This window comes from Pelobates fuscus, chromosome 2, assembly GCF_036172605.1.
Source record: "Pelobates fuscus isolate aPelFus1 chromosome 2, aPelFus1.pri, whole genome shotgun sequence".
Taxonomy (NCBI): Eukaryota; Metazoa; Chordata; class Amphibia; order Anura; family Pelobatidae; genus Pelobates; species Pelobates fuscus.
The window spans coordinates 407,351,242-407,368,522 of NC_086318.1; the positions used below are offsets into that span (position 1 = coordinate 407,351,242).

General features: G+C 43.3%; 1 protein-coding gene across 2 annotated transcripts in view; it reads right to left on the bottom strand.

The window, feature by feature from the left end:
- STPG4 (sperm-tail PG-rich repeat containing 4) overlaps positions 1 to 16,931 on the bottom strand; it is a 42,053-nt gene extending 25,122 nt beyond the window's left edge. Inside the window, exons 1-6 of one of the 2 annotated variants that reach the window (XM_063441473.1) lie at positions 16,867 to 16,928; positions 15,669 to 15,722; positions 11,298 to 11,357; positions 10,076 to 10,327; positions 3,564 to 3,628; positions 1,297 to 1,351 (exon numbers count right to left, since the gene is read on the bottom strand). In XM_063441473.1, coding sequence (XP_063297543.1) covers positions 1,297 to 1,351; positions 3,564 to 3,628; positions 10,076 to 10,327; positions 11,298 to 11,357; positions 15,669 to 15,722; positions 16,867 to 16,926 — 546 coding nt within the window. In that variant the 5' untranslated portion in view covers positions 16,927 to 16,928. Of the gene's footprint in view, positions 1 to 1,296; positions 1,352 to 3,563; positions 3,629 to 10,075; positions 10,328 to 11,297; positions 11,358 to 15,668; positions 15,723 to 16,866 lie in introns of both variants that reach the window. The other variant, XM_063441474.1, reaches the window with a different exon arrangement.
- Between the last annotated feature and the right edge of the window lie 350 nt (positions 16,932 to 17,281).

A 17,281-nucleotide genomic window follows, 5' to 3' on the forward strand; every position in this document is an offset into this window, starting at 1 on the left:
AATTTATACGTACACACACAAACAGGAAACATGTGGACATAAAAAAGGACTTCATGTGATGCAAATTACTCTTCCTTACAATGACAAGAGAGGAAAACTTTCATTATGTGTGTCTGTTAATCCTGTATGTGTACAAGATCAGTATTTGTTACATAGTTACATAGTTACATAGCTAAAAAGAGACTTGTGTCCATCAAGTTCAGCCTTCCTCACATATGTTTTTTCTGTTGATCCAAAAGAAGGCAAAAAAAAACAAGTCTGAAGCGCTTCCAATTTTGCAACAAACTAGGAAAAAACTCCTTCTTGACCCTAAATCTCCTTGGATCAAGCAGCTATTACCCCCACTAATTAGAAATTATATCCCTGTATGTGATTATTTTTTTTTTGCAAGTATTTATCCAATTGCAGTTTAAACATCTGTATAGACTCTGATAAAACCACCTCTTCAGAGAATTCCACATCCTTATTGCTCTTACTGTATAAAAACCTTTTCTTTGCCTTAGATGAATCCTCCTTTCTTCCAGCCTAAATGTGTGACTTTGTGCTATGTATAGCCCTGTTTATGAATAGATTTCCAGATAATGGTTTGTACTGGCCCCGAATATATTTGTATAATGTTATCATATCCCCTCTAAGGCGCCGTTTTTCCAAACTAAACAGATTTACATTTTTTAACCTTTCTTCGTAACTAACATGCTCCATTCCTTTTATCAATTTTGTAGCTCGTCTCTGCACTTTTTCTAGTGCCATGATATCCTTCTTTAGAACAGGTGCCCAAAATTGCACAGAATATTCAAGGTGTGGTCTTACCAGCGATTTATAGAGAGGCAAAATTATATTTTCATCCTGAGAATTTATGCCCCTATTTATACACGACAAAACCTTACTGGCCTTAGCAACGGCAGATTGACATTGCATATTGCTGCCTAATTTGTTGTCTATAACAATTCCCAAATCCTTTTCGTGTGTGGTTATCCCTAATTCACTACCATTTAGGGTGTAAATTGCTTGTGCATTCTTGACCCCGAAGTGCATAACCTTGCATTTCTCTACATTAAATTTCATCTGCCATTTTAGTGCCCAGTTCCCCAACCTATCTAAATCCCTGTGCAGCAAGGCAATACCCTGCTTTGCGTGTGCTTTATCATTTCCCCATCAGTCTGACCAGTCTCTCTCCCTCTCCCATTCCCCCAGGGAAAACAGAAACCTACTATGATATTGAAGAGTATTTTCTTATCAAATCAGGTACAATGTTGGTGACATCCAATGAATTATCCTTTATACTATGTAACTTACAGGACTAAAGTAGATTGTTGGAAACCTCCTAACAGCAGAACGAAACATAGAATGCCTGGGGGACAAAAGCACAGAGATGATGTTGCTATTAATAAATAATGACATATCACATTGTAAATTCTCAGCATTGCATAATATATAATGTTATAAGTTGGCAACATTAGGTTTTCATCATATTCCCTGTAAAGGTTCACACCTGTAGTCCATTATCCTAAATTGTCTGTATTATGTCCTCGTAAAAACCTATTGTATGCTCTCACACATATTCAATGTTATTGGCCAAGTCTGACAGCAATATATGTCCCGCTCTCTTGAGGTCTATCTAGCAACAATGTAATAACAATACAACAATCCGTATAAGCTTTAGAAAATAGAATTGGAAAAACATACATCTTGGGAAATACAGTTTTTTCCTTATCTATCTAATCTGTCTGTCTTTCTGTCCGTCTATCTATCTATCTATCTAATCTATCTACAACATAAAAGGGAGGAAATACTGTTTTAACGCAACAGTTTTATAATAAAATGTGTTTTGTTTTAGAAGTAATATTTCACAGTTTTTAGGGGTAAATATAAAACAGAAAATGTTATTCACTGAAATCCAAATTGTAGCAAATTGAAGTCTAGATAACATTATTTCTGGCCAAAATTTGACTATAATCACTATATCCAAGATGGAGAATTTCTGCAAATCAACTGATTTTCTCCAAATTAGTTATATTTGCCTAAACTCTGTCACTTGGATTTCAATTTACTACAGCTCAAAATTTAGAAAATAACCCTGTATATATATATATATATTTTTTTTTTTATAGTGAGTCTACCTTAAACTCCGTGTTAACATCTACTCAAAGCTTGTTTTTTTATCTGTTTCCTATCCTTTCACACCTTGCTCAATCTCGTCCACATTCATTAACATATATTTCCAGTCTCTCTCTGTAAGAAACATATCTTCCAATCCAACTTCAAACTTTTTATTAACTTTTGTCTCTACACTTCTTGAATGTTTTGTATATACCTGGTTAGCTACAGTATAGATTCAATTGCTTTACCTTGTTTAGTCTGACATTCCCTCTTGTTACTCTACTGAAACTGCTCAAATCAAAGTGACCAATTGTTTAATTCCTACAAAATGCAAGGATCATAACCTTCTACTATGATTTTGACATTGTGGGCCTCCTGTTTCTTCTTGTCTCTATGAAACCGCACTATCCAAATTCTCATCATACATCTCAAACACAATTTCACACCTCCTTAGCTTTCACTTCCTTCTTTTCCAATAAATTCAACTTCAATTTAAAATAGCAGTACTCAACTGGAAAGCTCTCAACTGTAAACTGTACTCAAAATGATTATCTCTAATTAGTTGGCACAGCCAATCTTGGTTCTTCCAATCTTCTCGTTATCTTTGCCTGTCCTCTATCAATACTCTTACTTTCAATTCTCTCATATAGAATTTTATGGGAGCTCCGTTCTATTATTAAAAGGTCACCTACTGAATCTAACACTCCAGCATCAATTTTAGCGCACTTGCGATCATCTGGACGCACGTTTGTCGCTACTTGCCTTCACTTGTGTCGCTCTGATCCTGTTAATTTCTAGATCGATCTAAGCTGTGAGATTGGTGTCTTATTGATTTTTTCTATATCAATATTTTTCTTTATCAGTATCAATATTCATACAAAGTACATGTTCCAACTGATGCTAGCTGATGATGTCATTAGTGCCTAGTGCTATTTAATCTCCTGCTTCCTTTGCACCAGCACTATTTCATGGTGTTTCCTTTTGGCTCTTTTTTGTTTTTTAGCCTGACTAGTCTTGTCTCTAAAATCTGGTTTAGCTGTTCTGGCTATGTTTTCACCAGGAATTTTTCGATTCGGATTTAAGTTTTATGGTTTATTAGTACTAATACATCCTATTTCTAAGTGATAAGCCCGGCCACTCTAAGGTCTGTAATAAACCTATATTTCTTATGGTGCCTTTTTTTAGATTGCCGACCTATATCTTGCTGAGGATCCTCTCTAGTTCATGACAATTATACATACAGTACAAATGTTGAAAAAATAAGCTCTTGGAGATAAAACTCTGGTAATTGCGGCATTGTTAATCCATTGATTTGTGATATTGCAAACAGTGTGTGTTTATAATATTGAATCAACAAACACTTTGGTAAGAATTACTTTTTGTGTACATGCTTCTTCCCCTACCCCCAGTCTAATTCTGATTAGTTCTGCTGCATAGTTAATTTTAGTAATTTGTGTACTTACTTGCATGGAAGAATTTCAACAGGTGGACTGTCAACATGATATTGGCACGGTGTGGTGTTGATATCCTGCAAGCAGTTAAAATAAATGTTGAATCTTCAAGGAAGCATTGAAGCATTATATATATATATAAAACCATTTTCACTATTCATTTTTTTAGTTATAATGCCTATTGGCATAACTTTGTCTCCCCTCCCCTGTTTAAACCTTAAAACCCTAAACCCTGTAATTCTCCGAAGACAGAAGTAATATTTGCACAGAATTAACTTCCTGAGTCGCGTGTGCTGGGGGCGGAGGGAAAGGGGTAACTAGCCTGCGGGATCAAAGTACAAATATCACTGTATAGCAACACTGTGTTTCACTATATAGAAAGACTTCACAGTTTGTCTTAAATTAAAAATCATTAAACTTGCAGTCCTAGACAAAAGAAGTCAGAGATATTATATTGTGTTTCTTTTGTTATACAATACAATACATGTTTTTGTTGCTTCCACTAAGGATTTTAAAAATTTGCATTGCTATAGGTGTCTTCATGACAATACAGAAACAGTTAAGAATTAATATTTTATGAATGAGACATTATACAAACTGTTCTTCTCTGACTTAAAAATGTCACTATGAGCTGGAAGGTTTTTTTAGTTCAGATTAGATAATGGTTTTCATGGAAATACAATTTCTTGATTGTTGCTACATCATTATATGTTGTAGAGAGCAGGAAGGAAGAGACAGGTCAGATCCCACATTCGTGTCTGTGAATGTATCACGTCACCTTCTTCCTTTCTATCATTAGCGATAGCATGGATAGAGACTAGAGATGATGACAGGGAAGTGTGGGCGCTGACATGAAGGAGATGCACCTAATATAATAAGAAACAGAGAAAGCTGGTACACACAATACAAACTGCAATCACACAGATTGACACTATGCACAAATCCAACCCTTCGTGCACTACTAACAGTTCGCACAAAGACATCTCTGACAATCACACAGACCCTTTAACAAATACACCTCCACAATCAAACACACACACTGACTCTTTATACAAATACACCCCTAGAATGAAACACACACACTGACTCTTTACACAAATACACATCTACAATCACACACACTAATCATTTAAACAAAAAAATCTCTACAATCACACACTGACCCTTTACACAAATACACCCCAACAAGCACAAACACTGACCCATTACATAGATGAAAGTCTACAATCAAACACACACACACAAACTGACCCCAACAATACACCCAAACAATCACAAACACACACATACTATTATAATGATACACACATGCCCCCTCAACAGTCCTGGATCTGGCGAGACTGTCCTGATTTTGATCTTGGTCTTGATCTTAAGTGTCCCTTAATTTAAAGGACACTATAGTCACCAACGAACTTTAGCTTAATTAAGTAGTTTTTTTGTATAGATCATGCCTCTGAAGTTTTACTGCTCAATTCTCTGTCATTTAGAAGTTATATCACTTTTGTTTATGTTTATGCAGGCCTAGGAACACCTCCCCTGGCTGTGACTTACACAGCCTACATGAAAACAAAATGGTTTTATTTTCAATAAGATGTAACGTTTTTTTAAAATATTTTTTTATCTCTTGCTCTGTCATTTGAACTTTAAACACACACACAGGAGGCTCCTCCAGTGTCTGTCAAGCTATTAACAGAGCAAGAGATAATACATTCTAAATTAAACAGCATTTGCAATAAAGGAAGTATAAACATTAGATGACTCTTTGCAGGAAGTGTTTAGGAAGGCTGTGTGAATCACATGCAGGAAGGTGTGCCTAGGGATGCATAAACAAAGTGATCTAACTCCTAAATAGCAGACAATTGAGTAGTGAGACTGCAGGGGCATGATCTATACACCTTAACTACTTCATTAAGCTAAAATTGTTTTGGTGACTATAGTGTCCCTTTAAAGTAAGCTGTAGATTTGACAGAAGAAACAGATGTGTCGAAAATGATCCAGCAGGCAAGTGGCAAATTATGCAATAAGTATATATTATTAAATTAAAGACTGTGAAGACTGTGAAGATGCAAACTCTGATAACAGGGTACAGCACTTTGAAAATCATATCACCTAGAATGGGAATTAAAGTAAGCTGCATTAATTAAGCTGAAGTAGCCCAATTTATTATTAATTAGTATGAATAAACAACAAGCAGAGAACTAATACCTGTAATACTTATTACCATCATTAATTAGTGCTTGTAATGAATGATTATTATAGAAGCATGTTTCTTGCCCCTGTGATTTCCCAAGTAGGGGTACGGCTAGTTGGATGCTCTAACCTTTCTCTGTACAGATGACACACAATAGCAAAGAAGTCTCAATCTACGGTCAGGGGCGGACTGACCGGTCGGGCACTTCGGACGTGGTCCGAGGGCCCGGCCGGGAGGGGGGCCCGCCGCAGCCGTGCACATAATGTGCATGGCTGCAAAGTAATTTCAGTGTGGAGATCGGGGAGATCGGGGCCGGGGCCCGGGCCCGGCGCTGTAATATCCACTTACTGCTGTATCAGGAGGAGGAGGAGGAGGAGGGGCCGGGTCCTGTGCGCGGAGGCGCGTCGACATCACTACGTGACGCGATGACGTCGACGGGCGCCGCCTGCACGGGACTGGAATCCACATGGGTCGGCCATCTTCACATCCCAGGCCCAGCAACTAGCCAGGTAAGCCACAGACCCCCCGGCCAGCCACAGACCCCCCGGCCAGCCACAAACCCCCCGGCCAGCCACAAACCCCCCGGCCAGCCACAGACCCCCCGGCCAGCCACAGACCCACAGGGCCCCCGGCCAGCCACAGGGCCCCCGGCCAGCCACAGGGCCCCAGGGCCCCAGCCACAGGGCCCCAGCCACAGGGCCCCAGGCCAGCCAGCCACAGGGCCCCAGCCACAGGCCCCAGGCCAGCCAGCAAGCCACAGGCCCCAGGCCAGCCAGCAAGCCACAGGCCCCAGCCAGCAGACCCCAGGCCCCAGCCAGCAGGCCCCAGGCCCCAGCCAGCAGGCCCCAGGCCCCAGCCAGCAGGCCCCAGGCCCCAGCCAGCAGGCCCCAGGGCCCCAGGCCCCAGCCAGCAAGCCACAGGGCCCCAGGCCCCAGCCAGCAAGCCACAGGGCCCCAGGCCCCAGCCAGCAAGCCCCAGGCCCCAGCCAGCAAGCCCCAGGCCCCAGCCAGCAAGCCCCAGGCCCCAGCCAGCAAGCCACAGGCCCCAGGCCAGCCAGCAAGCCACAGGCCCCAGGCCAGCCAGCAGGCCCCAGGCCAGCCAGACCCCAGGCCAACTAGCCGGCCAGCCAGCCACAGGCCCCAGGCCAGCCAGCCACAGGCCCCAGGCCAGCCAGCCACAGGCCCCAGGCCAACTAGCCAGCCAGCCACAGGCCCCAGGCCAACTACCCAGCCGCCGACAGGCCAGCAGCTGGCGACAGGTCGGCCACAGCAGCCAGCCACAACCCAGCAGCTGGCCACCACAGGCCACCAGCCGGCCACCACAGGCCACCAGCCGGCCACCACAAGGCAGCTGGCCACCACAAGCCAGCCGGCCACCACAAGCCAGCCGGCCCAAAGGCCAGCAGCCGGCCACAGGCCAGCAGCCGGCCACAGGCCAGCAGCCGGCCACAGGCCAGCAGCCGGCCACAGGCCAGCAGCCGGCCACCACAGGCCACCAGCCGGCCACCGCAAGCCAGCCGGCCACCGCAAGCCAGCCGGCAACCACAAGCCAGCCGGCCCAAAGGCCAGAAGCCGGCCACAGGCCAGCAGCCGGCCACAGGCCAGCAGCCGGCCACTACAGGCTGCCAGCCAGCCTGCCTATAGCAAGCCCACAGCCTGCCAGCAAGCCACAGGCCTACAGCCAGCAACAACACAGCCTGCCAGCCAAAGCCAGTAGGCACACAGCCTGCCAGGTGCAGCCTGCCAGCCAGCAAGCCCACAGCCTGCCAGCCAGCAAGCCCACAGCCTGCCAGCCAGCAAGCCAACAGCCTGCCAGCCGCAGCCAGCAAGCCCTCAGCCTGCCGGCAGTAGCCAGTAAGCCCACAGCCTTCCAGCAAGCCCACAGACTGCCAGCCAGCAACAGTAATTAAGGTAAGAGTAGCCAACTTGGCCTAGGTATCAGCGAGCTATGTTGTGTTGCTATATTGTGAATAGGAACCAGAGTGTTGGAGAGACCCCCCTCCAGGCCCCATTGGACTCCATTGTAGTCTCTAATGGGACCTGGAGGAAATTCTTTCTAACACACTCTCTAAAGGACACTGAGATAGCCTCTGCTAGAATGCTCCCCCCCTCCATGGTCCATTAGCCCTCAATTGTAGTCTCTACAGGGGCCTGGAGGCGACTGTTTCCAGCAGGGACACTGAGATGGCCTCTTTTAGAAAGACCCCCTTCCAAGCCTATTAGACTCCATTGTAGTCTCTAATAGGGCCTGGAGGAGATTCTTTCTAACACACTCTCTAAAGGACACTGAGATAGCCTCTGCTAGAAAGACCCCCCTCCATGGCCCATTAGCCCTCAATTGTAGTCTCTACTGGGGCCTCGAAGGGATTATTGCACTTTTGTTCCTCGTGTCTAAAGATTGTGTAGGGTGTGGCTGGAGGCGGTGCATGGAGGCGGGACATGGGTGGCGCTTGCTGCGGAGTATGGGTGGGGCCTGTAAGGGGGCCCTTGATTTATTTTGCCCGGGGGCCCTGAGGGTTCTCAGTCCGCCCCTGTCTACGGTATATATTTAAACATTTCTTTTTCTAGTGCATAGAAGTCTCCAGTCAATATATGGAAGTTGTAATCATACGGACTAAGTGCACTATGGCAAATACTCGTGTAGCATAGACATTTTTTATATGATGTGCCCGGCCGGCTAAAAATAAACTAAGCATTGAGTTTGTATTTTATTTCATTACCTAATTGATATCATTCAGTGCAGACTAGCTGAGTGGGGACATCACTGCCACATAAACCTAGAGCACCTGTCAAAGAGATTGGTGATGCAGCACAGTGCCAGGTATACCAGCTGTCCACCTCTAGCAATGAGGCATTCTACACCACAATGCTCTAATTACTCACAGATTACAAAACCTGAGCACATATTACTATACACTTCTATAAATGTAACTGCGATCTGTATGTTATGGGAAATTACCACCACTTAGGGGGTCTGGAGACTTCGTAATAGACCACACGACTGAAGACTTATTAATTTATATCTCTAGAATCTTGGCATCATTTTTCCTGAAGACACTTTCCAGCAATATGTATCCTTTTACGTTGCCTTATTTTTTTTAAAGTTCCAGCTATGGATATACTGGGAAGCAGCAATAAAAATTATTTGTATCAAGTTTAATTAAGGTAACAATCAAAATGATATACATGATGTGATCTCAGTTACCCGTGAACTATGAATTGGGCTGTGTATAACCTGATAGCAGTTATGGCCTGGCTGGTATCAGCTAGTAGAGTAGTTCCACTTATCACATAGGATAAACGGAAGTGAGGCTGGGGGGTAAACTATGTATCTCATTAAAGGAACACTTCAGACCTTTAACCCCTTAAGGACACGACATGTGTGACATGTCATGATTCCCTTTTATTCCAGAAGTTTGGTCCTTAAGTGGTTAAAGCACTCTATCTTGCTGAAAATGTGTAAAGAGTCTGTCCTACTATTTTCATTTAACAAAAAGGGCAGATTTCAATAGAAATTTACACTTTTAAAAAAAATGTATCTGGTTACACCCCCCTGGCTGTCAATCAGACAACAGGTCCTGTTACTTCCTGGATTGGTTTGCTCAATGGGCTAATTGCCGAGAGCACCTGCCTTGCAAAGACTTCTCATTGAGTTGCATTGGGAAGTCTGTGATTGGACAGCCACAGAAAGTCTGTCGGGGCTAAAAGGGGAGGGCTTGCAAAGGCTTCAGACATGAGATCTGAGGGTTTTGGAAGCTGTTTTTAGATCTCTTCAAATGAAAAAAAATGCATAATTAAAATGCATGCAAGTTTTTATTTAGGATATATCTGCAAAACAGTGATTCTTATTTATTTTCTATTTGGGCAATGGAGTGTCCCTCTAAATCTGCTGGACAGAAGTTGATGGGATTGTAAAATCCCTATAGATCAGAATGCGACTCCTAATTGGTGGAATCTGTACATGTCTGCCTCTGTAAGTGCAGCTGCTTTTATGAATTTTGAAGGCAAATTGTTTACTTCTTTTGCTTATATGTTTTAGCTAATTATCTATATAATGCATTAAAATATGGGGTGGAGGGTCAATTCCTGCCTATACCTATTCGCAACTTTAGAGTTGAATTTTCTAGTACCAGCAGGGACATGTAATTGTTTCATCCTTCTGAAGTTTATAAAATGCCTCACTTAGTTCATGCATATGATTTAATGTTAAGACATATTTATCACCTGGCGATTTAGTCAATTCTGACACCGTTTGCGGAGTAGTTTGAGTGCCCTTGGCAGAGGTTAGCACACTATAAATACTTTATTATAATAACGAAAAAAGTCTACTGTACCTTATCTTTCACAGCAATTAGTGTACCTCGTCTTGAGGTATTCTTGAAGGAATAAGTCTGTGGGAGTTTTGCTGTCAAATAAACCAAATCAGGAAAATTGTAACAGCCAGGTAGCAACATCTCTCCAGCTGGGCCTGTGTTCATCTTCTTTTTTCTACCCTCTCCTTTAAAATTATATGATTTCTGCACAGGATTTAGTTGTGCGTCTTGGAGAAAATCACGAATTTCATATATGCCTGGAGGAGGGGTTTCCTGGTAAGACAGAGGCACACTTTTCAAAGAGAATGCACATTCATGTCAGATCTCCTAGATTTCAGAGTTGGCATAACATTATGGGAGCCTCTTGGCATGAAGCCCACAAGGAATTCTATCATGTTAAAAAATGTAAATATAATATAATAAATAAAAGGCTTTGCTAGTGATGGAATATAGACAGAGCACACAGGGCATGGGCACAAATGGGCAGAATTTATAATCTAGGGCTCTTCGTGAGATACACCTAATTGCCTCCCATGACATCTCTAAAATGTGGCCTAGCCCACCTTATTAAAAATGTGATCTTGGTCCAGTTTCCTGATAAGGCACATCTGCCTTAGTGATGAAGCCATTTACTGATGACATAGACCTGGCTACAGTGCATCGAGTGGATGTTTGCAATGCATAATAATATGGGGCAGGTAATATATGGAAAGAAAGGGATACAGCTGTGTATCTGTAAAAGAATTAGAACGCATAGACATAGTGACTATGTAGAACAGTACTATAAAGGTTGCATTCACGGATGAGATGGATAAAACACGCCTTAAAGTGCCTTCCACAATGTCAGGGGGGGTGGGGAGGGGAGGGTGGAAGACTTCTAAACCTTTCTTGTCGCCAAACCAATAAAAAATGTCAGGGATGAATTTACAGACAATAAAATATGTAATAAAATGCAAAAGGTCCAACGCATTTCATCCTCACAGAAAACTTCCTCAGGGACCATAAAGCGAATAAAACAATCAAAATGTAGTTGTCATAAAAACTTACAGCCTAATACTACCCCCCCTATATCTTGGGGGCAGGTACTTGACGGTAGAGGTGCAAGGCCTTTGGAGCCTACAGCTTACAAATGCTGCGAGATAAGTATAGCATTCCATCCTGAATATCTACATTCTAGCCAGCTATTAGTTAGTAATGCAGCGCATGCAGTAAAAATAACAGCTAAACTAAAAGAAACATGTACCTTTAACATAGTTATCCACCACGATCCTCTTTCAGGCAATTGCTTTCTCTTTTCATCATTCTGGAAGAACACAGAACCCCAAATTGTACTTTGTTTAATAACTCCATGTAGCCTGTTATAAGTGATCAGTAACCTTATATCTGCTTTATACTGATATATCCATGATCTCCAGCCATTGCATCTATCCTACAAATAGTAGATTGCATTGCAATGGGCATAAATTCAGTTTTAATCTGGAAAATAACTTTCCTTCTAAGAAAGAATAGAAAATAATTTTAATTGTAATAGCTGGGTTTTTCAAAAAATAAGGAATTAATGGGAGATTGTAAAAGGACTTCTAAATTTAACCAGATGTTTAGTTTTTAATCAAAGGTTGAAAAATAGCTGATTTTGAGAAATTTTACAGGTCAGCTATGTTGCCCTCAAATTACAGCTGCAATACGTTTTTCTATGGTTCAAAATTCCTTTCTTCTGTTAATTTCTTTTTTTTTTATTATTATTCTTTATTTTGTTTGTGCAAAGAATTAACAATTATGCATTCAAAGCCATCATAGTGCATAGGAGTATCAGTGTTTCAACAAGGGTATCAGTATGGCATAGTTCAGTCCTGCACATTTTTCAATAGGTTATTCAGGCGTAGTGTGTCCATTGTAAGAAAACGGAAATGGGAAGCATATCATATGTTGAACAGTACGTATAAACATGTATGTGACAGTAGAGAACATTGCACATTTTAGGCTTATCACAGTATTCTACGACACAGTATGTATACAGTACATGTAAAGCAAGTCTCTCAATTAACTGTGTGTGCTTAAAATATACACTACATTGAAGCGGGTGCTAGTGTGGTTACTGTTTGTGGTAGGAGCATGCTACGATGAGCGATGCCCGTATATAGTGGGGTGTGTATCGCCCTGGGGTTCCGAATCTGAAACTCAGGACCTGATCATTAGAGAAGGGGGGCTGGGGGCTCGTGGGCAGCAGGGAGATGTGGGTCAAGATATTACTCCAGCCGTGTTCGTCTGGCGTGTGAGGGGGTTCGTAAGTCCTCGGTTCGTAAGTCGGTCTATGGTGTGTGGTAGGGGATCTGCCACTGGAGGTCTGTCGTGTGTGTGTGTTTGGCGTGTGTCTTGGTCGGGTCCCCTGGGGACAGTTGGGATTACGGCTTGTGGTGGCCCCATCAAGGCGGGGGAGGGCGGTTGTATGTGTTGGTTGTTCTATGTGGCTCCCTTTCTTGGTGTTGTTGCCCTGGCAGAGGGTTATGTGCGTTTGGGATTATCAGGTAGGGGGCGTGGGGTGGAGTGGTGCTGGTGGGGGTTGGCAGAGAGTTAGGGCGGGCGGGGTGGAGTATGAGAGGTGAAGTGTGGGCTCTGGGGGCTCATGCCCGGGTCCGCGTCCCAGCTCCCCCCGTCCCCGGGCCCGGCTTCTGCGTGTTCGTCCCGGGCCATCTGGTCCGATGAACCCTCCATCAGCGTTTTGTTGCCATTCTTTGCCCTCCGACTGCTCCCGAGGGTTGTGTCTTTTCTCCGTTCGCAAAAAGGGGAGGCGAGCCACCGGAGCCAGTGGTACCAGGTGTCGTGGTAGCGCTGTATGCGCCCCGCCGCCGAGAGGATTAGCTCCTCAAAGCGTCTAATGTCTTCCACTCTGGTCAGCCATTCTCTCAGCGTTGGGGCCGTGGGTTTTTTCCAGTGTGCCGGAATAAGACTAAGTGCCGCGTTTAGAAGATGCAGTATCACTGATCTTTTGAATCCGGTTATGGGGATTGAGGTTAGTTGGAGCAGGTAGGTTTCAGGTGTGAGTTGTAGGTTCGCATCCGTTATGGTCACTACCACTGCGTGGATCGCCTCCCAGAAGGGTTTGATGAGTGGGCATGCCCACCAGATGTGAAAGAGGGGTCCCAGTTCCCTCCCGCATCTCCAGCATTCTGGTTCGCAGGTGGCTGTCATTACGGATAGTTTCTCAGGTGTCCTGTACCAGTGCGAGAGCATTTTATACCCAGTTTCCTGGAATTTGGTGGCTATTGAGGCTTTGTGTATGAGTGTAAACACTGTGGTCCATTGCTCCACAGATAATGTGTGTCCTAGTTCCTGTTCCTAGTGAAGTAGGGGAGGGGTGCATCGGTGGGAGGCGTAATTTGCAAGCGGTATAGAAACGAAATTGCGTGCGGTGGTATTCTTAGTGTTAATTTCAACTTTTCTCTGTGTCAGCATCTAAAGATGAGTTTCATCTGTAATATTTCATTGTAAAATGCTGAATTTAGAATAGAACCAAAATCAGTAAAAAAAAATACAAAAAAAACCAAACAAACAAAGGAAGTAATTGGAAAAGTAAAAAAACCAACAACAACAAAAAAAAAACAACAACTCCCCACTACATTAAGACATACTCCATTTACCCCATGATTAAAGATTGTAAGTGTTTGTGGCAAATCTAGCCACTTCTGGACTATATGCAGTATAGGTTGTCCGTAGGCTGACTGTATGATGTGTTCCGTTAAATGTGTATGTATTGTGCTATGGCCGTTCGCACGCTGGCAGCCGTACGCTGCCAGCGTACCAGCATTCATACGACGAAAACACGGCTATCCTGGCCATTCGCCGTACGAATACGGGCTCCCCAGGTCGACCACACACTCCCAAGTCGTGTGGTACCAAGTAACCGATTGCAACATTGTTGCAATCGGTAATTAAGGGCTCTCCTAGGTGGCCGTCGATCCACTACCGACCATGCGGCGGTCGGCCATCTTGGATCCTTTGTCTCTGCAGCGGTGTTCGGTCGTCGAGAGCCTGGACTTGAAAACGGCTACTCGATGATCCGAGCCCCGCTGGGTTTCCAGAGCGTTCGGGAGTTCCGCGTTCGGTACATTATATGTCCCGTACTTATTCGGTACTTTTAAACCAACTTTCATGTTTAAATGTATTATGTGTGGCGTTCGGTCAATTCAGCTGGGATCAGAGCGGTATTCTCACAAAGTGTGCGCTCCGACCCCAGCTATCTACCGAACGTTCGATTATTCCAAAGTACCGAATATTATGTGAATTATGGATTTTAGAGTCAATTGTCGGTTTTGCTACACGAGGGGATAATCCACTTAATCGTCCATTTTAGTGGGAGTATCCCTCTCGTGTCGCAATGCCTGTTGGGAAAGTCACAATGCATGTTGGGAGAAATCCCCTGGATGATCTGTGTGGAAACCCCTTGCATGGGGAACTGTATAAATACGCTGCTTGTGAATAAACCGAGTTAGTTGACTCCCAAACTGTGTTTCGTCCGGTTATTGGGAGGATTGGGAATATTGCCTTGCTTCCTATTCTGACTGTGGATTTCCTGAAGATACCAACGGATGTCGTGGACGGTTATACCGCATACCGTTACAGTGTTAAAGGACCACTCTAGTGCCAGGAAAGCATACTCGTTTTCCTGGCACTAGAGTGCCCTGAGGGTGCCCCCACCCTCAGGGACCCCCTCCCGCCCGGCTCTGGAAAGGGGAAAGGGGTAAAAACTTACCTTTTTCCAGCGCTGGGCGGAGAGATCTCCTCCTGCTCTCCTCCTCCGATCCTCCTCTTCTCCTCCCCATCGGCTGAATGCGCACGCGCGGCAAGAGCTGCGCGCGCATTCAGCCGGTCACATAGGAAAGCATTCATAATGCTTTCCTATGGACGCTGGCGTGCTCTCACTGTGAAAATCACAGTGAGAAGCACGCAAGCGCCTCTAGCGGCTGTCAATGAGACAGCCACTAGAGGACATAGGGGGAAGGCTTAACCCATTCATAAACATAGCAGTTTCTCTGAAACTGCAATGTTTCTGAAAAAATGGGTTAGTGGTCTGGGTGCCTAGAGTGGTCCTTTAATAAAGTTGGGTTAAAAAACAATATCCTTGCACCATGTAATTTGAGGTTCTCGCTCAGCCGAATGGCTATCCTTGAGGGCTCAAACTGTTGTGGACTACATTGCTGCTCAACAACTCATTGCCTTTATCTTTGTTATCTATGGCACTTACCATTTGGTTTGCTGAGAATCATGGGAAAATTACCCACAACAGCCACTGTGCTAAAGGCTAGATGTGATCAGTTTGACAGATACATAATATTAGCTGAAAACGTATTCAGAATTCTAAGGCTGGTGCTATGTGTTCCACATTTATTCTTTACACTTACACTACTAGGAATGATGGGATATTTAGCTAAAAAACAACTATAGAATGTCTACTTTCCGAATAAACACTCCATGCCCACATTTACACACTTTGTAACACCTCACAGTTTGACTGAGGGATGGAGCTTGGGGTTTATATGACATCCATCCATCTGTCATCTCTTTCTCGGTTGGTCTGTTTGTGTTAATTTTATCACAATATAAAAATAAAATATACCTTGTTTCTGGTTTTAGCATTGTCAGGTGACATTTTCACATCTTCATCTTTTATCTACGTCCACAATTTGGGTAAAATTATTAACCAACATAAAACAACTAGCACATAAGGAAAAACCCAATACATTTCATCAATGTACTTTTAATTTGTGAATCATTTATCCTTCAAACAATAAAATATTGCACATGGCCACTCTAAAGGCCATAACTACCTATGTGCCTTGCTATAGAGTATCCCTTCACCCAATTCTTTGAATCTACAACCACTTACAATTTACATACATTTAGGGACATTGGGAGCAGACAGGAGTTTGGCATTACAAGTACCAGGGTGACGGAGGAACTAGCTTGATATTAAACATATAAATAAATAAATAAATATGGGGCTGTTGTCCCTCGGAAAATCTATCCGTGAGATGTATTTTAGCACAAATTATATCTCAGGAACCTCCCCTTAGGTTTCTGAACACTTTCACTCCCGCATGTTTAATGGAAGAGACAACATTAGCAGTTAATTTGCAATACGACTGTGTATATGACTATAAAAGTAAATTTAACACAATTGCTATATTAACTATGCCACCTGTGTTATGTTAGGCATGTTAAAGGCCATCATATAAATCAGGTTTGCTCCTGGTCTCACAAGCAGAGGAAACCTTCAAAAGATTGTTTTAAAAAACATTTTAAAAGCTATTGATAGTCCATTACAAATGTTCACGATGTACTCCAATATTCCTGTTAACATCTGAAGAACTGGACTAGTATAGCTACTCCAGTCTACATACATATTCATGGATTTAGAGTATTTATGGGGGAAAGTGCGGAACTGCAATTCTGAGGTCATCGTGAGCCTTCCAGTCGCCTTCATGGTGACAGCTCCATATTTAACAACTTTGCACCAGAATTGCCAATTGGCACATAACTCCCATTACGCCGAGCTACCTTCGAGTGACAGACGGACTGAGCCAGCTCCTAGAGCAAGAATTAGAAACACGGCATCTGAGCTACTGCAGTTGGGACCAGATTAGATTTCTGAATGCAAGTTTCACATTAATCAAGTAACCTGGTTTAATCCTATCTGTTTATAGCCTGCAAGTCCCCCCTGAAATACTAAACATTTCACAGTCAAGGGGATGCTGACTCCAGTCGTATAGCATAGACAGAGTTACACTGAGTAAGTTTCTATTTCAGTCACTTACCTTGTCATTTTCAATGATCCTTTTCCCACTTGCTTTTCGGCTAAAGCCCACGGCCGCCATGTCTGTTTTACTTGGTTTCTAAGCTACCAAGCATTCCTCTGCATCTCTCAAGCAAGTCAGTGGTCTGACAAAACCAGATAATCAAGAAAATGCATGCCACACTCTAATTGTTCTTCTCAATGATACCTATGGCATCTATCTACTGACTGCAGAGTGTAACCCATTGTTATATTTAAGGGATCACAGGACAGGTTAAACACGTCTTAAGCGCAATGGAATTGATAGGAGTACAGCAATGTTTTAAATTACTCATGAAAGTGCTCAGTTACTCTTAAAGGTGAACTAAACCCCACGAATAGGCTGGGCACGATTACCCTTATTAAAGGGACACTATAGTCACCATTAAATTACAGTT